The following is a 21,123-nucleotide window of genomic DNA, read 5'->3' on the forward strand; positions in this document are numbered from 1 at the left end:
AAGTAAAAAGAAATAAAATGAAGCTATTCCCAACTTTCGAGACCTTGCAAATGACGGGTCTCCTTCCTCTTTGAGTCTTGAAGATGCGAGAGCATGAGAAGGGCATTTCCTGGTGCCAGACACACCTTACGTAAGGCAGGTACGTAGCCCGAAATGGAGCCAGATCGACCGGGAAGAAGTGGATCTATCTCCACGAATGAGACGACGCAGCGCAGTCTTAAGGCCGAGATTCGTCCGGCCGAGCTGTGCCGAAGGTTGAGCTCGCATCTACGGAAGTTTGAGAAAGTACTCCAGTTTATTTTTGTCGCTGGCATCTCGGGAACCGCCTTGACGGCGGGGGCCTTATGCCGCTTAGTTGCTCGAAGCTTAGGGACATGAATTTCAGAATGTCTAGGAAAGACCACGAGAAAATGCAGAAATTGCGCGCATCAACAGACAATACATGAATAGTGGAAAATCTCCTGATTAAAGCTCAGCCCAGATTTGCTTGGAAAACAGCGGATTTTACGAGACTTGATTGGTCAATGGCTGTTGACTCTCGGCTCAGACCGAAAGGATGCGAGGTGAGGTACCTGAAATTAAGCCCTACAGGCTGCCAACAGCAGTCTATTCGGGCACATTGTAAGCCTTACAAAGTACCTACCTAGCGAAAGGCGAAAGAGACAAGAAGGTTTCTCGCTCTAGCGGCGGGCATGCGGCTGCGTCCTTGAGGATGTTACCGACTGTTACCGAGCCGCAAACCCTCAGCGAACCAATCATAGTCTCCAATTTGATGACATAATCCTTCAAGGGGCGCTCTCTACCTCTAAGAAAGCTTGGAGCTATCTTGGAGCTCCCTGGCCTCCAAGGGTTGGTGCTGCGTCATTCCCCACCGAGGGGCTCAAGGAGTGACCTGATCTTTTTTCCCATACCTTGACTCTTGACTCTTGGACTTTTCTCCTGAGTCCAGAACAGAATGGAGACGCGCTCTTGCCATCGGAACCAAACAGAACTGACAGTATAAAGTCTCGCCGGCGCCCACTTTCTGCCCCAGAGCCACCCCGTTCTTCGTACCTTCCTCTCCTTGTTGTCGTCGTAGGCCAGGCTTCGAATCTCCATCCTCTCCTCTCCCCCCTCCTTTCCACGGGCATTGACCCTCTGTGAACCTCTCCACTCCTCACTCTCATTTGCGTGGTCACATCCCGCGATCATGGCGTCTCCTATTGCTTCCGCCGCTCTGCGGGCTCGCGTCAAGCGTCCCTCGATGCTCAAGAAGCTCACCAAGCCCCAGGATCTCCTGCAGCACTTCCCCAATGGCGCCTACATCGGCTGGTCCGGCTTCACCGGCGTCGGCTACCCCAAGAAGATGCCCACCTACTTGGCGGACCACGTCGAGCAGAACTCGTAAGAAACTCTAGAAGTGCCGGTAGACTGATCTCCCCAAAGCTAACCCGTGTTGTTCCCGTCGAAAAGCCTCCAGGGTCAGCTCAAGTACAGCCTGTTTGTGGGTGCCTCCTCTGGCGCCGAGACCGAGAACCGCTGGGCCAGCTTGGACATGATCAACCGTCGAAGCCCCCATCAGGTCGGCAAGGCCATCTCCAAGGGCATCAACGAGGGTAGAATCCACTTCTTCGACAAGCATCTGTCGCAGTTCCCCGTCGACCTCGTATACGGCTTCTACACCAAGGACCGCCCAAACAAGAACCTTGATGTCGTCGTAGTCGAGGCCACAGAGATCAAGGAGGACGGCAGCATTGTCCCCGGTGCCTCCATCGGTGCCACGCCTGAGCTGGTGCAGATGGCGGACAAGATCATCATCGAGGTCAACACCTCGCTGCCCAACTTTGACGGTCTCCACGACATCACCATGACCGACGTGCCCCCGCGCCGCAAGCCCTACCTCATCACCAGCGTCGAGGACCGCATCGGAACAAACTCCATCCCCATTGACCCCGAGAAGGTCGTCGGCATCATCGAGTCCGACTATCCCGACCAGACCGGCCCCAACACTCCCGAGGACGACGGCTCCCGCGCCATCGCCAGACACCTGATTGAGTACTTTGAGCACGAAGTCAAGCACGGCCGCCTGCCCAAGAACCTTCTGCCCCTGCAGTCCGGTATCGGCAACATCGCCAACGCCGTCGTCGGCGGCCTCAAGGACAGCAACTTCTGGAACCTCAAGGTCTGGACCGAGGTCATCCAGGACACCTTCCTCGACCTCTTCGACACGGGCCACCTCGACTTCGCGACCGCCACCTCGGTCCGCTTCTCCCCCGAGGGCTTCAAGCGCTTCTACGACAACTGGGAAAACTACCATGACAAGCTCCTCCTCCGCAGCCAGCAGGTCTCCAACTCCCCCGAGATCATCCGCCGCCTGGGCGTCATCGCCATGAACACGCCCGTCGAGGTCGACATCTACGCCCACGCTAACAGCACGTGCGTCATGGGTTCCCGCATGCTCAACGGTCTCGGCGGTAGCGCCGACTTCCTCCGCAACGCAAAGTACAGCATCGTCCACACCCCCTCGACGCGCCCTTCCAAGACGGACCCCCACGGCGTCAGCTGTATCGTCCCCATGTGCACGCACATTGACCAGACGGAGCACGATCTGGACGTCATTGTCACCGAGCAAGGTCTCGCTGATGTCCGCGGCTTGAGTCCCCGCGAGCGTGCGCGCGTCATCATTAAGAAGTGCGCCCACCCGGTGTACCAGCCCATCCTCCTCGACTACTTCGAGAAGGCCGAGTTCGAGTGCCTGCGCAAGGGCATGGGCCACGAGCCTCACCTGCTCTTCAACTCCTTTGATCTCCACAGGGCTCTGGCCGAGGAAGGCAGCATGCAGAAGGTCAAGAGCTTCAAATGAACAGGCTAGCATCGCCCGACGCCACACTCAAGGATAAGAGCTTCAAAACAAACATGAGCTAAAATCGTTTAGAGCCACCTGAAAAGGCAATGTTGGATTTGCTTGCATTGGTGTATTGGTGCATTTTGCAAGGCGGGCCTGCGATCTCGGAGCATACTTTGGTAGAATACCTAGTCTTCTTTTTTTTTTGTTGATAGAGAAATGATACCTCGCTGGATAATGGAGCATTTACATTAAACGCCAAGCATTGGCAGTGGATACCGCTTGCTGTCAAAAGTGAAGATCAATCTCTCAGCCTCCGATCCCACGCAGCGCCGGCGCGCCGGAGATATCACTCGGCGGGAACACCCTCGGCCGCCCGACCCCCGACCCGGAACCCCGATAGTCTCGGCCCGTACAATCTTCCAACTCGAAGCTCAAATCTTCAGCCCCCGGCCCTGTCATCTCCGACTACGCTCAACAACCTCCTCCAACGCATCAACCGCCTCCCCAGGCCCATCCCCATGACCGCCAAAATCCGCGCTCACCCTCTCGGCCGCACTCCGGAACTTTCCCTCGTCGATGACCCGCTCCACCGCGCGCCTCAACACATCTTCGCTTGGCGCGTCGGTCGCGAGATCGATCCCGGCGCCGCTCCACGCCACGCGAGAACTCACGTCGGCCTTATCCTCGCTCCGACCCGCGCAGACGAGAGGTACGCCGAAGCGCAGCGCCGCGCAGACGAGAGGTACGCCGAAGCGCAGCGCCGCGAGGACGCCGTTGTAGCCTGCGTTGGTGACCATTACGCCTACGTGCGGGAGGAGGCGGGCGTGGGGGATGAAGGAGGCTACGCGGGCGTTTGACGGGAGGGAGGATGCTGGAAGGTGAGTTTCTGCGTTTGGGGTTGTGACGATGACGAGGAGATCTGGGCGGTGGGCGAGGGCGGCGAGGGTCGGTGTGATGAGGTTTGCGGCGTTGGTTGCGTAGGTACCCTGCGTTACGTGGATTACCTTCTCCCGCGGGTGCGCAAGCATCTCATCCCACCATTTCGGTAGAGGTTCTAGCTCGTCTTCGTTGAAGAGCGGGAGCAGCGGCCCGACGAATTTCACGGCTGGGTGGAGGTTCTTGCGCGGGAATTCAAAGGCTGGCGTCGTGGGCATGATGTGCAGCACATCCGATCTCGTAGAATCGTAGAACCCTGTCGCCGGCAAGGGAGGAAGACCGAGCTCCTTTCGGTGGGCGTTGAGCGCGGCCGTGAGTTTCGGGTAGAGAAGCCAGCTCGCGGCCGCGTGGGCGAGGGAGTTGAGCCACCGGCCGAAGAAGGTTGTCGGCGGGAGCCATCCCGTGCCCCACGGCGGGACCTCCGGGTCGAGAGTGACGAGCGGGTTAATCCCCAGTGTTGCGTACGGTACGCCCGTGAGATCCCGTAGGCAGTGGGCGCCGTAAGCGCAGAGGTCTACGAGTAGGATATCCGCCTCGAACGCCGGCGTTCCGTCGGAGCCGTCGAGGACGGCGCGGTAGGCTGCGACTTGGTCTGGGACCCTGTCGAGGAACAGCTTGCGGAGGGTGGAGACCACGGCGGCGAGGCCCGAGGTCTCCGGGTCCGGCGCGAGGGCGGTCTCGTCGTGCGCGGCGAGCGGGGGCGGGGAGGGGATGAAGAGGGCGCCGGTTTGCGGGATCATGTGGGCGTGGGAGGCGGACGTGAGCCAGGCTACGGTGTGGCCTCTGCGGGTGAGGGCGAGGGCGATGGGTTGCATTGGGTGGATGTGGCCTGCGAAGGGCATCGTTGCGATGAGGACCTTCATCGTAGTTTGGGTTGCTGGAGGCGATCCGGGGGAGTGTGTGATCGGTACGTGAGATACCATCCGCTCACGGCGTCTTGGCTGGAAAGAGTGATGACGTTGTGAATGTTGGTCACGTATTCTTGTCCGCTACTACGAAGTGAGATGTGATGATGTGAGAGTGATGCCCCTCCCTTGCCGCACTATGCAATCTCACCGGGCGCGGATGCCCTGGTCGGTTAGTGGAGGATCGCATGTCAATTAAGGTTAAATGAGACGTTGTGATGGACGTCTCTTACCCCCTCAGTATAGCGATTCAAACGAGGCAGCTTCTTGAAAAGAGTTCGATTGAGATGAGATATCTTTCTGGCTGTGATTCAATCTCGCAGTCTTGGAATTTCACAAATATCCTGATATACATGACTCTGTCACCGAAGTGACCGAAGTTCACTGCTCCGACCGAAGTTATGCGGGGCTTTGGGCGAGACTTCCCGCGGATCTTGAGCGTGAAGAAACACCGTGTTGACTCCCGCTGCTTGAGTGTCCTGTCAAAGCCAGTAAAATATCGAATAGTCGAGGCTGGGAGAAAAGCGATAAGTTTAACATTGCCAGAGTCCTGATCTGCCAGCAGGCGTCATCAGCAGGTGTACTTCTGTTCCGGACTTTCTCCAAAGGCTACCATATACATACCTTCTCATTGCTCTCAAGTCCGCGGCGCGAAGGACGACCGGCGCCCATATTTCACATCGTAATGAACCCTCCTAGGTGTGCAATAAATTCAATTCTCTATACAGTTCGTATCAAAAGACTCAGAAACACACAGCCGTCATGGTCACTGCAGATAATGGACCCACTACAATCTCAACCAATTATTTAGATCGAGAATGTCACCAGTCCTCTTGCCAAAACGGTCTTGCATCTTCTCCAAGCGTTACTCAACCGCTGGCACATGCACTTTTGCCAAAATGGCTTGCCCCAGTTCCAAGGCACCATGGTCATTATCAAACTCATCTCCTTTTGTCCCAAAATCGAATCATGCTTGTAGAATCGTGCAGTCAGCTGCTGACAGGGCAAAGAATCCGCTATGACCGATCGGCGTTAGCTGCCTAGAGCGGTGGTCGCATGAAAATCCAGAAGGATTCAACATTTCAGGACAGATCTTATGATCCGTCGACAGCATCATCAGTCCGAGCATAACAGAATCGTGGCCTTTCATGAACAACGATTGCATATAACGCAGCACTTTCTTATGATATCCTCTCGTAGTTCTCAGATCTTTCTGTACACAAGATCTTGAGACTAAATGCTGAGTAGATAAACATCTTCGCTCATCGCTAAATATCAACACAATGCGGCCATTGCTCCGCGGTATAATCATCCTCGCCCTCCTCGTACTCGCCACCGCCAAATGCCCAACATACATCGACACCGTAGTTCCCTCGGGGCAGACCCGTCGCTATGGCAATCGTGAGCCGGGCGATCCCTTGCTGGCAACCATGCACGACGTCCACAAAACCCTCTCAAACTGCGACTCCATCAAAAGCCTCAAGCTCCGCGTCACCAGCCTAGGGTGCTCCGAACATCCCGACCGCTGGAACTTCCCACTCGAACTAGCCTCTGGGTCCACATACCCCTCAGAGCTGGAGTCACTAGACCTAGAGGGCTATCATTTCGGCGATCGGATATGGGACGAGATCCAGGAGCCGCCGTTTCGGACGGGTTCCAAATTTTGGGATAGGATGGAGTGGATTGGCTCTGGTAGAGCCTGGAAGTGGTTGAGGTATCTCCCGTTATCCGCGGAGCAAAAGGACAATACGAATCTGGACTTGTGGCTGGATGCCATGGATTTCGGGAGCATCAAGAACCTCACACTCAGACCCAGATTCGACGAGTATCCTGACGTGACGAAGCTGGTCCCACACTTGAAATCGCTCCAGTCGTTAAAGGTCTATGGCGCCTGGGCAAAAGACCTCATCTTGGGGGTTCCCGAGAACTCGCTGACCCATCTGTCGTGGATATTCAGCCGCGAGACCGGCGCCTCTGTGCTGCCTATCATACGACACCACGCGCAGTCTCTCAAAAGCCTCGAATGGCGCGAGGCGGAAAGCGGAATTCGACAACGGAGGGTGATGACGGCGGAAGAACTCGCAGAACTCGGCCGCATGGCGCCGAACTTGGAAAGCATTACCCTCGACATCAACCGGAACGGAACATGGCCAATGGAGCACTTTGACGCGCTGGTGACCAACTTCCCGAAACTGACCAACATTACAATCTTTTTGGAGTTTGCGAGCGAGTGCCGGCGGCAGCTGGGTGCCTCCACAGAGGGGATCTATGGCTACGAGCAATGGAAGATGGGCGAGGCGTCGGATTGCAGCAGCGGAGTAGAGTCCATGGCCCAGCCGCCGCTGGAGATTGAACAGGCCTCGCAGCTGTGGGGACACTTGCGGGAGAAGAAGGTTGGCGATTTGTTGAAGAAGGTCGTTTTCTATGCCGGTGACTGGGAGAGGCCGTGGGATGGGGCGTTGGCTGAGAGTGAATGGCTCGAGGGCAGGAGATCATTCTTCTGGTGTGAGGCTTCGGACAACCCGCCGAAAAGATATAATGGCGGGTGTGTGGGACTGATAGCGGACGTTCCCACGAGGCGTAGTTCCTCTGGGTATGATGAGGACGGATGGGATGCCCCTGGTTGGCAAAGCGAGCTGGCTCGGCGAGCCATGCGGATGGAGCTTTGATGTGGATGACTCTCAAAGATGAAGCGGAATAATCAAGATGGCGTTTCGTGTGAGCCGGATGTTGTCTCTCCCTCTGCGCGAGCGTCTCTTTCTATGAGCTCTCTGACCCAGCTTCCGATGCCAACGGAGACGCAGACGGTACTCCACCTTGGCCCGTCGCCGAAGCACACAAAGTTTTGAGACAGCCACCCCACAAGCGCCTGCATCATCTCCCCGTCAGAGGGCGTCCCCTTGCCTTCCGCAACAGCCTGCATCCTCACAGCCTGGTCGGTCGTAATCTGGTTGAGAATATTCCCGGCAACCTCTTCCGGCGTCTTCCAGTACCTGCTCGGTCTCCCCTTCTTCTCGCACTCATCCCTAACAAGTTGGTTAATTTCCCCGCACGCCCGCTCGGCGAACTGGTCCGAGAGCTTGCGGAACATGTACCCCTTATTTTTGTAGTCCATTCTCGCCTGGGCGAGCGAGAGGAGATACTTGCGGTCGGTAAGGTGCTTGGAGTGGCTGAACATGCGGTCCAAAGCTTTGATGGCGGGCGGAGAAGGGCGGGCATCCCAGAGGTCGACGGTGTAGTTCATTGTTGACCAGAAGATGCAGCCGGCGAGGGTGTGCATGCCCGGGCCGAGGTAGGGGACGATGTCGAGTGGTGGTTCAAGGATGCGGATGAGGCGGTCTGTGTCTACCCAGAGGCCGTAGTCTAGGCGGGGACTTGACCTGCCGCTGGCACGGATGCGCTTTTCTGATGTTGATGATGGATTCTCTGGCGCTGCTGAGCGTTGAGTTGTTGCTGGTGGTGGTGCCCGGGATAGGATGTTGGGTGGTGATTGAGATGGTCCTACTTCTTCAGCATCATGGTCGTCGACATCATCCATGGCATCGTCTTCAGTGATACCGGCCAGGTCTCGTGCACGACGGAGTGCGGCTCTTAGATCATCCGACACAGACTGTCCCTTGACAGTCCTATTGATTTCGGCTATGGCATCCTTAAGATTGCTATTCTCCTGCTCAAGCTTCTGTACCTTGGAAGCATGTCGCTTGCGGTACTCACGCTGAGCAATGACACCGCGCTCGCGACGTCGGGCCTGGAACAAGTTAGTCAACCTTGTCTTGAGCCTGGTTGAATATCTCACTGGTTGCATTACCTCGGCGTCGGCTGGACTCATCCCTTTTTCTTGGTACAGTCTCGTTATGGCAGCCAGACGTTACAGCAAGTGAACGGGCTCAACATGGACCGAATCAACGTTATCGTGGATGAGAAATGGCATGAGTGGTGTTGTCTTTGTTGACGTCGAGGGAGGATTAATCAGCGAGAAACTGGGAGAGGACGGATCATGTCAGCAAATAAGCTGGGGCCCACTCCGGCCGCCGGCCCATAACGTTATCCGTCTCACTCGGCCCAGCGCCGGTCCAGCGCCAACCATGTGGGTCTTGGCAACTTTTGTCCGAGTCCGATCTTCAAACGTTAACGGCTCCAAGTGTCGTCCAAAATTTGCAATCCTTCCTCCTCGAGCTCGACAGTCCACATTTCAAATACTGGCTGACAGAGCAAGGTGATGACGCCCCAGCCTCACTGCCAGTATCAGCCATACTAGGCGCTGAGAAAGACCTTAGGCGAGCGATGGGCTTATGTCCGAACGGGAGAGATGATGTGTTCAATATCGGCATCAGCATAATCAGTGTCTGCAATCTGAATACATAAGTGATGGAGAGGAAGGGGAGATGAGCGCACTGTTGATACAATTTCCATCGCATCCAAACACCACTTCCGCTTCAACACCTCATCAACGCCATTAACCGCTTCTAGACTCGAAACAGCCGACATCATGTCTTTCCCTGCTCCCACCAAAACCTACCGCACGCAGCCGTATGCCGCAATCTCCCCCTCTCGCCCAGAACTCTCAACGAAAGGCAAAAGCGCCTTCATCTCGGGCGGCGGCGCAGGAATCGGTGCCTCCATCGCCAAATCTCTTGCAAAATCCGGCATCGCAAGCCTCGGTCTCCTAGGACGCACTATCAAGACCCTCGAAGAGACGAAAACAGCCATTGCAGCCTTGAACGCAGAGACAGAAGTGTTTCTGTATACCGTCGATGTCACAGACGCAAAGGCAACAACCGACGCCCTCACCTCCTTCGCCAATTCCGTCAACGGAGGGAAGATTGACATCCTCGTTGCCAACGCAGCTTACATGTCCGACCTCAAAACTATTGCCGACTCGGACGCCGAAGACTGGTGGCGTGCTTTCGAAATCTCCATCCGCGGCAACTTCAACCTCCTCCGCGCATTCCAGCCCGTCGCGAAACCTGATGCTGCCGTAATTCACATCTCTACGGCCGCCATCCACCTCCCTTACATGTTTGGCTACTCTTCCTACCGCGCCTCCAAGAGCGGCGCGACAAAACTGTTCGAGTACTTCCGCGACGAAAACCCGGGCTTCTTCGTCTTGCAAGTACACCCTGGCCTCATTGGCGGCACAGTCATGTCGGAGAAATTTGCACCGAGCGTGGAGAAGTTTGGACTCACATACGACGACATTGCCCTGCCTGGGGACTTTGTCGTGTGGGCCGTCAGCGAGGAAGCCAAGTTCCTGAACGGGCGGTTTGTTCACGCGAACTGGGATGTCGAAGAGCTGGTGGCGTTGAAGGAGAGTCTTGAGCAGGATCAGAGTCGGTTTACGATTGGGTTGCAGGGCTGGTACTAGATCATGTGGAGGCTGGTCATGCCTACTATAAGGTCTGCACGGAAGCATTTGTGAAACTTCTTGGTCGTATCTATTTGTCTAAGCGTATCTGTCCATTGACGAGAAGACCGAGAGAGTATTCACCAAAGCTCGCTGAAATGACCTTGGCCAAGACTTTCCACTGAAGTATAGAGCACTTGAGTATAGGAACAAGAAGAGAATAGCAAATACATCACGCTGTCCAAAGATCCTTCGTATCGCTGATAATTACACCGGATAACACCCCTGCTAAACGACTTTTCGTTGCTTCCATGGTTTATTTCCTTGAGAGGAACGCTGACGCGTCTGGCCGTGGATCGGCCGAGGTTGCCTGCTAGCAGATGACTCCGACTCAGGAATCCAAAACATCTTCTCGAACTCCGGTGGGATAGGTGCTTGCCTAGAGAATGTGGTCCAAATCTCCAACACCGCGTTGTCCCACTTGGAGTTATAGATCGCACGCGCTCGCCTGCCTTGTGCTCTGGCCCTCTTTGCGTTCTCACGCAACAGCCCGAGAAGGGAAGCCAGCTTTGTCAGGGCTTCGTGGTTCTCCCATTCCCATTGCTCCATCAGCGGCTCGCAGTCTTCTATGCGAACGCCGGTAAACTCCCCCTTTTCGTGTTGGCCAATGACGAGGTGGGGGGTTCTTCCAAAGTACATCTGGTTCATTGCCTCCCACGGTTCCATTCTCGGCCGGGCCTTGAGCTCCATTATCGCGGAGGGGGGAGTTTCCTGGCCTCTCCGAATGGCTTTGGTTTCGCTGCTGATCCTGGCTTTCCCTTTAAGTGTGTTGTTCTGGGGGGTACTTTGTATGACGCTGGATGGTGCTTCAACGTCGGCATCGTTTTCTGTTGCATTCTCCTCCGGCCCATAGTAAGCACCATCGACCTCATGACGCACTAGGCACTTCATCTCGCCAATGTTGTACTGGATAACTCGCTGGTGCGAGACGGAACTCTCAAGACCCGCGTCGTACTTGGTGAATGCTTCTTCAAATGCATGTCCCCAGCTCTCCTCTCCAGGTTTGGAAGACATTCTGAAGCAATTAACCTCCTTGCGCCAGGCGATGAATAGCGTGTTGTTGACCAAGTCCAATTCGACCCTGAAGGACTTTTGGCTTTTGCCTCTGGCAAAGTCGAAAAGGTTTTGCAACCCACCCCGGCTGATGACGATTTCCACATCGTGGAAGTTGGCTGACGGATCCATGATGCTGGCTGCTCTCATCATTGGCTCGAATGGCATCACGGGGTTCCTGTAGACGTTGTGGTCGATGTATTGGATACCTTGATCATGGTCCAATTTGATAGGGAGCGAAGGCTTTTTGTATTTGGCAGCGCCGCCTGATTAGTGTGCACAATTAGTTTGGACATGTGGTCAAACTCAAGAAGAGAGTTGCTTACCAGGTACAAAGATCGTCGGCTCAAAGGCGTCCGACCAATTGTATGAGCACACCACAGAGAAGTCACTGACAGCCGAGGCCATTGGCCCTTCAATGGCTTCAATGAGTTGATTGGAAACAGTGCCAAAATGCTTGAAAGCTGCAATGTACAGCCATTCAGCCTTTTTCTTCGATTTCTTCGAGCTGCTCTCCACGCGTTTCGCAATGCCGTCGACATCTGGCTCCCAGAACGAATTTTTGGGTCTCTGCATTTCTCGTTTGAAAGGCGCCTCTGCAGCGAAATTTCTTTGAATCCCATGTCTCGCGTCGTTCTTAATTGCTTTGGTGGGATTTCCGGGAGAATGATACTTCGCGGAGGGGATCACCTCCGGAGTTTGAGGCAAAAATGACGGACGAAAGACCCCTGCCTGGGGATTCATGCCGGAGGTCTTCTCCCTCGTCATGTTTGACTGAGTCACTTCTTACGGGATGAAAGCACGTCTAAGCAAGGCTAAATCTAAGTGCGATGTCAGAAAACCAGACAATAACCGTTGAAGTCAAATTCACGGTTCTAAGAGCTCCTAGGTGCATAATTACAGTTGAAGCTTGTAAACATCAGTGCACTGCACTTGAAACACATGTTTATACAGAGAATCTCAGACATTAGGATGAATTCATGAATGGGGGCGAAGCGAGATACGAAGGGAGCCGAAGACAAGAATTATCCAGACGAGGGCGTTTTTCACTCACCTTGGTGAGCTTACACACACTCAAAGCACGTGACGGCGTAGCTAGTGTCGAAATAATACCGAACACCTAATTCGAGTGGTCCTCTTAGACTTGGGGCGTGAAGTTGCAAGCGTCGAGATGGAAACCTTGAACGAAGACTGCGTCATACTCTTTCTCTGACTATCACTAGAAGTGGAATGCCGGTAAAAGGAGGTTGAGGAAAGGGGTCCACTGCACAGGAGAGATGGAATAGACTTTTCCTATCCAGTAAGTAGTCCACTTATCCTAGGATTTCGGCCAATAGAAGCCTTGCTTTGTCAAGGGCGTCTCACCTCGAGTTCTCTGCGTAGTAGGTATTAATTTGAATTTCCGCGACGCATCTAATATTACGCTATGGTTGGTAGAAATAAACAGACAATTGCGGCCGTTACTTTGGCTGGAGACTGGAATACTGCTATGGGCCAAAACCCCGAGACAAGTGGGTGGGGTATCCGATCTAAGTCAACAGCCACCTCCCGAATAGTCGAGCTCCGGATGAAAAGACAGAGAGGAAGCCACTACGACTATCGGAAGGACCTTGAAAGAAACCGAGACCGTCCGCAATCCGAGCTTGATGCTTTAAGGTTGAGCGTTGCCTGTATACACATCACGGGAATGGCCCGCACTTGGTCTCGTACAAATGTCTGGCCCGACACGAAGCCCCTATCCTATTCCATCGAATTCTACACCTTTAGCCATTTCTTGTAACCGTTCGTTGAATAGATATCTTGTTTGGTTTCGAAAAATGTTCGGCAAGTTGGATCCTCAGATACAACCTTAGTGGGATGACATAGGATCCAGACCCATGTCCAGGGAGCTGGCTGCGAGTCCAGAGCCGTTGGGATGACGGTGGTGGAGCCAAGACATCGTTCAGCCTCCCGGATGCGGCCCGCCAACGGGGTTCAAAGGCAAAAGATTCCCCAACCGGCGACTCCCCGCAGCGATCACCTGGTCCACTATCACAATATGCGGTATGAGGCGCCCGTGTATTTGGCTCTCCGGATCCTGAAGACCCCTTGGCGGAGACGAAAGCGTACCTCTCCATTGTCCGAGGTGACGAGAATCCGGACCTCCTGCTTCTGCACTGAACACTTCAGAATACTCCGTAACTGTCATTGAGAAGATACTTGGCATCTTGTGAATCTATAAGAACCGTGCCCTTTTCTCTCCTCAATTGACAGAAAAAGCTTTTAACATCATCACAGCACGCTCGGCCAACTCAGCAGCTCCATTTCCATTCTTCAACACCCTTGATCCTTCAACAAGAAGAAAGTTCTTTTATCCCAATATGAAGGCCTCAACTGTTCTCCTCGGGCTCTTCTCGTCCCTCGTTATCGCTGCCCCAACTACACCCGCGGACTCCAATCTTGTTGAAAGACTTTCCATTCTTGCGCCGGTCTGTCAAGGAACTCCAGTATGCTGCTCGGCTGATGTCGTCAGCGGCGTGGTGTCTTCAAACTGCGTAGCACGTAAGATATCTAGATCCATCTTTGGTTCACAGGAGCCCAGCCGGAGTCTTTTCAAACTGACCAAGGAGCACAGCTGTCACGCCTCCAATCACCACCCTCGGATTTCAAGCTGCATGCCTGCTCGATGGGAATCGTATTGCCCGATGCTGCTCCCTCAGCGTTGTAAGTGTGCTAATAGTGGCCCTGACTCTGTGCTGTGGCTAATCTCCAAACACTACATGTAGGCCGGATTGGCAATCCTCTGCAAGGCGCCTGGCACCTAAGGAGCTCTCTGAGTATCTTGCCACGTCTTTAACATTTCCGAGAACATTGTGCTTCGATAGGCGATTTCATTACTGCTTAGGCTTCTTAATAATCTAATACTTGTCATTTTCCAGCCACGGTTCCCAAGCTTTGATACATGGTACCTCATGCACGCCACATCATATGTAATATCATGATGCTTCGCAATCGTTGACTGTCTGCAATATTCCGAGTTTGCTCGTAATCTTTCAATAATGGTCTGCACTGGAATCCAGGGCTTTGTGAAACTGAAGATACCGCATGCGCGGGTGTCACTAGCCCACATACTTTCCAGCATCATTCTATGGGTGGATGATGAACAGCACATGTGTGGATCTTTGGTCGAGTGACGGAAGTCACCGCATGTTGGTTTCTACTGTTGCTTGTGCCATGCAGCTTTCTTGATCGCACATATAACACAACCTTTGCCGAGATGAAAGCAGGTTATAGACAAATACTCAGAGGTAGACACTAATTAATCTATAATGCTCGGGCTGGGTTGAAACATTCTGGAGGCACACCGCCTCATGCCAGCTCGACTAATGATCGGACATAGAATCTGGATTTACTGGATTGCTCTTCACTGTTGGCCACGAAATGTTTAATCCAAATGAGCGATGCGCCGATTTAGAGGGAGACTCGGTGATACTCGGATACGGAGCCGGAAGATGCAGAGCGGGGCCGGGCTGTTGTAGTCGGACATCCCGGCGTTAAATCCCATTCTGGTCAATTCACTACTCGCTGAAGAGATGCAGCCCAAAGGTGGACGTCGAAATAGACTGTTTTCTCATATAATGCCGATCTGAAAGGGCTTCTTTGTTTCTCAATCTCAACGTCTAGTTCATCGCTGCTGAGTCGTCTTCCGCCCTTATCCCGGCGGATGGCGAGCTGTGGGGTTCCGGAACCCGCTTGGAGATGTCGCCATCGCACCCATGTAAGCACGACGCGATGTCGGACACAATACCGACCCCATCCATGGTCAAAGGCTCCAATCCACGTTTTTTCTTCGCATGTGCGCCGACGAACCGCGCCCGCGCCGGCGGCCTGCATCAGGGATAGGTCGTCCGACGATGAGCGCCGCCCAGGATTGTCTCATTACGATTTACAATAACGCCACGCGAACCAAGCTTATTCCAGCCCATTGGCGGCCGGCCTCAACCAATCTGAACTGGACCCGGTATCTGACGAGCTGCAGAGTCCAGAAACCGGGGTGGGGGTTCCAAGGAGTAGGCACAAAGAAAAAAATCAGACTGGTGCTACATCACGGAGGTTGGCCGCTTGGGGAATTCTCTAGAGGGAGGAATGAATATCCCGCAGGACAACAAGGGTAGAGCGATGCAGAGACCGAAGGAATCGGCAATTTCTTAAAAGCTCGACATCGAACGGACCCCATTTCCTCCCGCACTTGCATGACCTTTATCCATTGCGTCGGGACCGAAAAAGTAACCTGAGCAGCAATGTCGTCAATCGATCAAGCAAAGCAACCACATGAGGTTGATGAGGAGGTCCAGGATGTTCAACCTACGAAGCCTGTGTCGCGGTTCACTCGCTGGTACCGCTCGCCTCTATTCAACGTTATCCTCGTGGGCTTGATCTCCTTCACTCAACCCGGTATTTGGAATGCCCTCAACAGTATGCGATATCCCTAGACCTGAGAGGTTTCAGAGACTAATCGATAGCTCAAGGCACCGGCGCTGGCGGCCAGCAAGAGCCTTACCTTGTCAATGGCTCCAACTCTCTCACCTTTGGCATCATGGTCTTCGGCTGCAGTTTCTTTGCAATCATGGCCAACAAGATCGGTCTAAAGACGGTTCTGATCATCGGCACCCTTGGATACGCACCATACTCGGCATCCATGTACCTCAACAACCGTTACGGCGTAGAATGGTTCGTGCTGTTTGGTGGTGCGACGTGCGGTATTGCAGCATCTGCGTTGTGGGCAGCTGAAGGTGCCATCGCCTTGGGATACGCCGACATCAAAGACAGAGGAAAGTTCACTGGTATCTGGCTTGGTCTGCGTGAGCTCGGACAGCTTCTCGGCGCCGCCATTCAGCTCTCGCTGAACGTCAAGGAGAACCAGCGTGGAAAGGTCGGATACTCGACCTACCTGGTCTTGATCGCCCTGCAATGCCTCGGTCTCCCCCTGGCGTTGCTCGTGTCTCCCCCGCAAAAGGTCATCCACAGCGATGGCAGGAAAGTTGCCGACCCCACCAAGAACAAGGCTGTCCTGGGAGAGTTCCGCAAGTGGTTGAAGCTGCTCAAGAAGAAGCAGTTCTACCTTTTGATTCCCATCCTCGTCGGTTTCAACTGGAACAGCACGTACCAGGGCATCTACTTAACCAAGTACTTCTCGGTCAGAGCTAGAACCCTCGGCGCCTTGACATCTGGTATCGCTGCATCTGCTGCCAACATCTTTTGGGGCTGGTTCTACGACCTGAAGTGCTTCAGCCGTCCCCAGCTCGCTAAGATTACATGGTCCTGCTTCTCAGTCATCATGCTGGGCTTGTTCGCATGGCAGGTGGCCAATGAGAAACTGTACGAGGATACTGTTCCCAAAGTTACTCTCGATTGGAGCACCCCTGGATTTGGACGCGGATTCGCAGTCAATGTGCTCTTCCGGTAAGTCCACTACCGTTCCGTTTGCACCTTGTCAATACCAGTACTAACAACTTCACAGCTTCATGAACGAATCGCACTACATGTTCGTGTATTGGATAATGGGCACCTTCTTCGACGATATCGAAACTCTGACACTCGGCGTTGGTCTTGTCCGATCCTTCGAATCCATCGGCTCATGCCTAGCCTTTGGCATTGGTGCCGTCAAGGTTTCGCCAATGGTGAATCTCATCGTTGCCTTTGTCATGTTTGTGGTTTGCGTCCCTGCGACATCGTGGGCCGTTCTGCTTGTGCCAGAGCGACCTGTCGACAATACGAAACTAGAGGCGGAAGACTCTGCTGTCGAAGACAACAAAGTTGTCGCAAGCCCGGTGGATGTGACTACAACAGCGGCTGCTGTTGATGGCCCTCGAAATGTTTAAGATACTACGATGGCTTATGTTCATGATTTCCAACTTCAGGCACAGCCGGCTAGTTGGTTGAAGTAGATAGTCAAGCAATGCCAGACTATAGGCAATGATAATTTAGTGAAACCTTTCTTAATGTTAAGACTATATGCTGTTGCATTCGGTGCTTGCTATCCTTGTCTCGTTACTTGAACTTGCTGATCGAACTATTTACATCGTGGGACTGAATATGGACATAAGAATTGGGATGGAAGTGTGCACGTCAGACTTTTGGTTTCCTTGCAGCCCCTCAAGTTGTCTGAACTCGACATCGTATTTAGATCGAAGCCTTTTCGAGATTCTCAGTGAAGTTCTCGTCCTTGAAAGGCACATTGGCACTTCCAAAATCCGTGTTGTTGAGAGCAGTTTGCATGTTCGTCGACATAGCGTCCCAGTCAAGAACAGGGTATGTCTTGCCGGTGGTATCAGTGAACTGAAGCTCATGATTCAGTAACAGCTGTGTGAAGTATTCCACCTTCACACCATCACCCTCCCGTTGCGGATTAGTCGACTTCTTGTAGTCGCCGTGACCCGAAGCAGCTCCACCCAGGATCGTCGGGTCCGCAACGGAGGGGTTATTGAGCCAAACCACCACGCTCTCCCAGTCGTGTCTATGCGAGCCGGTGGAGACGCCATCGTTTGGCATGTCTTTGGGGAAGTACCAAGCATACATGATGGCGTACTTGTCGTTGTGCCATGTGCCTCTGGCATAGGTCTGGCCCTTGCTGGTGTCTTTGCAGCCTCCAGTAGAGCTGCCGCTAGGTTTCAGGCCACCACTGATTCAATAGTTAGCCTTTTATCATTGTGAAAAACTTCTTGGACATGTACCTTGTGTCTCCGGCATCATCAACAGCCGTGTATGGCTGGCAACCATGAGCGATGTGAAGTAGCGGATTGAATCGTGCGATCGCTTTGCCGATAGCGTTATCCTGAACTTTCTGGGCGAGAGGACTAAGAGCGTCGTGGCCGACCTCTCCGCGAGAGTCTAGAACATTGGCAACGGGAGCGGCAAAGGCACTGCTCACGAGGCTAAGAAAAGGAAGGAAGACGGTGGAACGCATGTCGGAATGAATGACTACGGCTTGTTGTTAATCAAAATCTTCTCGGCCCTCAATGAACGGTCATCATACCAGTATCGAATGAACTAGCTGAAGTGAATGCTGGCAATGAAGACCTGCTTCCCTGGTTGCCGTTTAGGATCTATGGTGAAATGAAGTTGATGGAAGTAAGTCGGCACAAACAGCAACAAGGGCAGGGAAAAGAGCGGCTTTTGAAACCTACTCGATCCCAGAAAGTGTCAAACTCGGGCTAGGCTAGATCCAATTTCCAGTGGATTGAAAAATCGCATGAGTTAATCCTGACTGCAGGTCCGCAGCACGCGCGCGGCGTTCGGAAACCTGATCGGGTCCGAAGTCTATAACATACAGGGGTTATGACAAATGAGACGAACCACTGGTGCTATCAAAAGATCAGTAAATGCTACCATTTGACATCAGTCAAATGAGGTTGGGGTGATCTGGCCTCGAAAGCCGCCAAACCGGAACCGAGGCTGATTACCTGCGTCTTCCGCATGGCATATTGCTTGCCACACCAAGCCCTATAGCTAAACCTTGATATGGTTTTTGAAGGTGTTCAATGTCCAGAATTAGCGACGCCTAGGCTGCTGGGCTGAGAACCTTCATTTAGCTGCGGCTTTCTATGTGGGCCCGTTGGTGTCGACCGAGTCAGTCCAAGGTTACACTCTTCCCCGTGTCCATGATTGATAACCCAGCCTTCACCACCGTTTTTGGTCCAAGTTGGTCCACAACTTTCAATCTGTTACTGGACGACTGCCAAGTATCCCGTGGCCTACTTGATTGGGGAGCACAAGGAGATCCGAGTTGTCCGTGCCAAGAAGGCTCCATCCGCCTGACCATCGTGGTTCTCGCGTGGTTCTCCAGAAGGTTAAAGGCGTCTATCTTTGTCACTAGTCATGGTATCAAAGCATTGACGCACCGCCTTGTTTTCCGAGCCGCAAGGCCATGGGGCCACTTCTTCGCCTGACTGCTCGGGATGGGATGGCGATTTTCAGCATGCAACTCCTCAGGGTGTTGACAAGTAATTCAAAAAACGAAGAAATTGGGTTGATCTTCTACAACAAACTGCAACTAGCGAAGAATGCCCATTGAGAAGGGGTCCATTCTCCTACGAGACATCACTTCAATCCCAGACTTCTTTCAAAAACCTTCGCTTCCTTGCCAATCGGTTGAATCAAGGTATAGCTCCCGGACTTATTGAACTCTTGCACCCCGTTGAGCAGGTAAAGCGGAGTCATCTGTCCGTCATCGCTGAAATAAAGCTTTGGTCTCTCTCGGCGATAGTAGTCCAACTTAACACCATCGGTGAACTCAACGGTTGTGTTGTATGTCAGGGTATTATTGTTGTAAGTCCAAGGGCCCTGCCAATTGCGAGCATAAGCATGTGCTCCGACTCGCGGCCCTTTTCTGCCTTCCGCGATATCGACCATATGGTGGACCAGAATGTGCCAATGTCCTCGTTTATCTCTCCAAAGGAATGGATCTTCACTGCGTTCCGTGTTTCGTGGTTCGACGACAAGTTCGTGGGGTGCAGAGAAGTTGTCAGCGTGGTAGATGTTGTTCTTCTCCACAGCAAGTAGGATCTCGTGTGTGGGATTCTCGTCTGTCCACAACGGCCATGGTGCAGGGTTCGTGACGTTGATAACCTGCGGGATTGGCGTCGTCCATTCTCGAAGATCCAGTGACGAGGAAACCGAGATCGTGTTGTTCCACTTCTGGGATTTACAAACGTCGCCCACCTCGACGTCTTTTCCAATGAAGTAGATCAAGAATTTTTCATCAGCCGGGCTCCAAATAGTCGTGGGATTGTGATGAAAAGTGCTGAACAACGTTTGAGCGTAATTGTACGGTCCTCTCGGCCCCGTGCGAGACTCGGCTCTGATGATGGTGCTGAAAGGCCGCCAACCAGAGAGACCGCAGCCGTGCGACATTTGCGACGTTATGAGATGGAAGAGACCCTTGTCTGCGCGATCTTGGATAATATGGCCTCCCCAGGAAGAGTTTCCGGCGCCCTCCTTGTAGAAGTCTGACCCTGTCGCGTTCGTGTGATTGTACCCGGTCCAACGCTCAACTGACTGCAAATCCAGCTCGCTGCAGTCGGCAGAACGCCATCCTTTGTCGCAGATACAGGAAGAGTTTTGATCGCAAATGCCGTTGAGACTGCAGTCGTCATCCGTTTGACATCCAATAGCTCCTACCACCAGAGTGGACAAATAGCCAAACAGATAAATGCCTAGAAGAGCCCTCATCTTTCTCAATGTTGTACTTTTCGATGATTATGCTGATGGTCTCATGTTTTCTTGAAACTATGACTGGGAAAAGTGCAAGACAAATCGCTCTTGTATGCGCGACTTTCCTGGCTGCAGCTGCTTCCGTTTAGCAAGTCTTCAAGATCGGCGGAGTCAACTCTCGGCTCGTCGTAGATCTGTCCGAATTGCGCAGGTCTCCATATAGAGGAGCGGCGGAAGAATTGAGATCCTCGAATCTGAGTCGGCTTCTCCGCATTTCCCCGCGAACAATACCAGCCCCAACATCCTTCATACAAAAGCAACTTATCTGTGCATGTACTGAATAGGGCAGTTGATTATACTCTTGCATTCAAGTCGCTCTTATACCTGCATGTCGTCCACCATAGTGAGGAGCATATAAGTCTAACCGACTTCAACAATATAAATACCGCGACCCTACTACGATGCCCTTCAGGTTACTGGACCTCAAGCACCGATTGTAAGAAAAGATATTGTCCCAGGTCTTCACTTAAATTCCGATGATTCAGGATCCTACGGAAAAAAACGAATCTTCTGCATAGACTAGTACGTGTGGACACCTAAGGTAGCGTATGGAAGACTGGAATGAATAGTGAATAGCCCTAGGTCCGCTCAATGCTATCCGACAGGGAATACAGTAACCCGGTTTTGGACATAATCGCTACTCAAACGAGGAAACCTGGGATCAACACTGGGTCGGTTGCTCGCAGACGCTTTGCCTCCTGAGTAAGATGATGCCCGACGACGTCGAATCGCTGGTTTCACGTCAC

At 53.1% G+C, this 21,123-nt stretch overlaps 10 protein-coding genes across 10 annotated transcripts; 5 read left to right on the forward strand and 5 right to left on the reverse strand.

The window, feature by feature from the left end:
• The first annotated feature begins 856 nt into the window (after positions 1–856).
• HER10_EVM0005933 (acetyl-CoA hydrolase) lies at positions 857–4,932 on the forward strand. The gene is made up of 2 exons (XM_035475534.1): positions 857–1,383; positions 1,453–4,932. The coding sequence occupies exons 1-2, from the start codon at positions 1,190–1,192 to the stop codon at positions 2,840–2,842; spliced, it is 1,584 nt and encodes a 527-aa protein (XP_035330697.1). The 5' UTR covers positions 857–1,189; the 3' UTR covers positions 2,843–4,932.
• Positions 3,283–4,626, reverse strand: HER10_EVM0005303 (PdmS protein; the record flags this gene model as incomplete). The annotated part of the gene is made up of 1 exon (XM_035474925.1): positions 3,283–4,626. One exon carries the CDS (start codon positions 4,624–4,626, stop codon positions 3,283–3,285), a length of 1,344 nt encoding a protein of 447 aa, XP_035330658.1.
• A 1,014-nt stretch (positions 4,933–5,946) lies between the features above and the next one.
• Positions 5,947–7,337, forward strand: HER10_EVM0006672 (uncharacterized protein; the record flags this gene model as incomplete). Its single annotated transcript, XM_035476252.1, has 1 exon — positions 5,947–7,337. Exon 1 carries the CDS (start codon positions 5,952–5,954, stop codon positions 7,335–7,337), a length of 1,386 nt encoding a protein of 461 aa, XP_035330738.1. The 5' UTR covers positions 5,947–5,951.
• Positions 6,243–8,585, reverse strand: HER10_EVM0004333 (uncharacterized protein). The gene is made up of 2 exons (XM_035473982.1): positions 8,477–8,585; positions 6,243–8,416 (listed from the first exon to the last, which is right to left on the reverse strand). Exons 1-2 carry the CDS (start codon positions 8,495–8,497, stop codon positions 7,370–7,372), a joined length of 1,068 nt encoding a protein of 355 aa, XP_035330599.1. The 5' UTR covers positions 8,498–8,585; the 3' UTR covers positions 6,243–7,369.
• Positions 8,586–9,157: 572 nt separating this feature from the next.
• HER10_EVM0009939 (uncharacterized protein) lies at positions 9,158–10,033 on the forward strand (the record flags this gene model as incomplete). Its single annotated transcript, XM_035479410.1, has 1 exon — positions 9,158–10,033. One exon carries the CDS (start codon positions 9,158–9,160, stop codon positions 10,031–10,033), a length of 876 nt encoding a protein of 291 aa, XP_035330918.1.
• A 267-nt stretch (positions 10,034–10,300) lies between these two features.
• Positions 10,301–11,701, reverse strand: HER10_EVM0011492 (uncharacterized protein; the record flags this gene model as incomplete). Its single annotated transcript, XM_035480924.1, has 2 exons — positions 10,301–11,391; positions 11,452–11,701. The coding sequence occupies 2 exons, from the start codon at positions 11,699–11,701 to the stop codon at positions 10,301–10,303; spliced, it is 1,341 nt and encodes a 446-aa protein (XP_035331002.1).
• A 1,617-nt stretch (positions 11,702–13,318) lies between these two features.
• Positions 13,319–13,929, forward strand: HER10_EVM0007475 (uncharacterized protein; the record flags this gene model as incomplete). The annotated part of the gene is made up of 3 exons (XM_035477030.1): positions 13,319–13,666; positions 13,740–13,828; positions 13,891–13,929. The coding sequence occupies exons 1-3, from the start codon at positions 13,486–13,488 to the stop codon at positions 13,927–13,929; spliced, it is 309 nt and encodes a 102-aa protein (XP_035330790.1). The 5' UTR covers positions 13,319–13,485.
• Positions 13,930–15,405: 1,476 nt separating this feature from the next.
• HER10_EVM0008198 (uncharacterized protein) lies at positions 15,406–16,986 on the forward strand (the record flags this gene model as incomplete). The annotated part of the gene is made up of 3 exons (XM_035477730.1): positions 15,406–15,580; positions 15,634–16,567; positions 16,626–16,986. The coding sequence occupies 3 exons, from the start codon at positions 15,406–15,408 to the stop codon at positions 16,984–16,986; spliced, it is 1,470 nt and encodes a 489-aa protein (XP_035330827.1).
• A 301-nt stretch (positions 16,987–17,287) lies between these two features.
• On the reverse strand, positions 17,288–18,071 carry HER10_EVM0013154 (necrosis inducing protein; the record flags this gene model as incomplete). The annotated part of the gene is made up of 2 exons (XM_035482519.1): positions 17,288–17,786; positions 17,839–18,071. The coding sequence occupies 2 exons, from the start codon at positions 18,069–18,071 to the stop codon at positions 17,288–17,290; spliced, it is 732 nt and encodes a 243-aa protein (XP_035331097.1).
• Positions 18,072–19,204: 1,133 nt separating this feature from the next.
• Positions 19,205–20,335, reverse strand: HER10_EVM0006712 (uncharacterized protein; the record flags this gene model as incomplete). The annotated part of the gene is made up of 1 exon (XM_035476291.1): positions 19,205–20,335. One exon carries the CDS (start codon positions 20,333–20,335, stop codon positions 19,205–19,207), a length of 1,131 nt encoding a protein of 376 aa, XP_035330743.1.
• Between the last annotated feature and the right edge of the window lie 788 nt (positions 20,336–21,123).

Source organism: Colletotrichum scovillei (genome assembly GCF_011075155.1).
Source record: "Colletotrichum scovillei strain TJNH1 chromosome Unknown Contig00008, whole genome shotgun sequence".
In the NCBI taxonomy this organism is placed as follows: domain Eukaryota; kingdom Fungi; phylum Ascomycota; class Sordariomycetes; order Glomerellales; family Glomerellaceae; genus Colletotrichum; species Colletotrichum scovillei.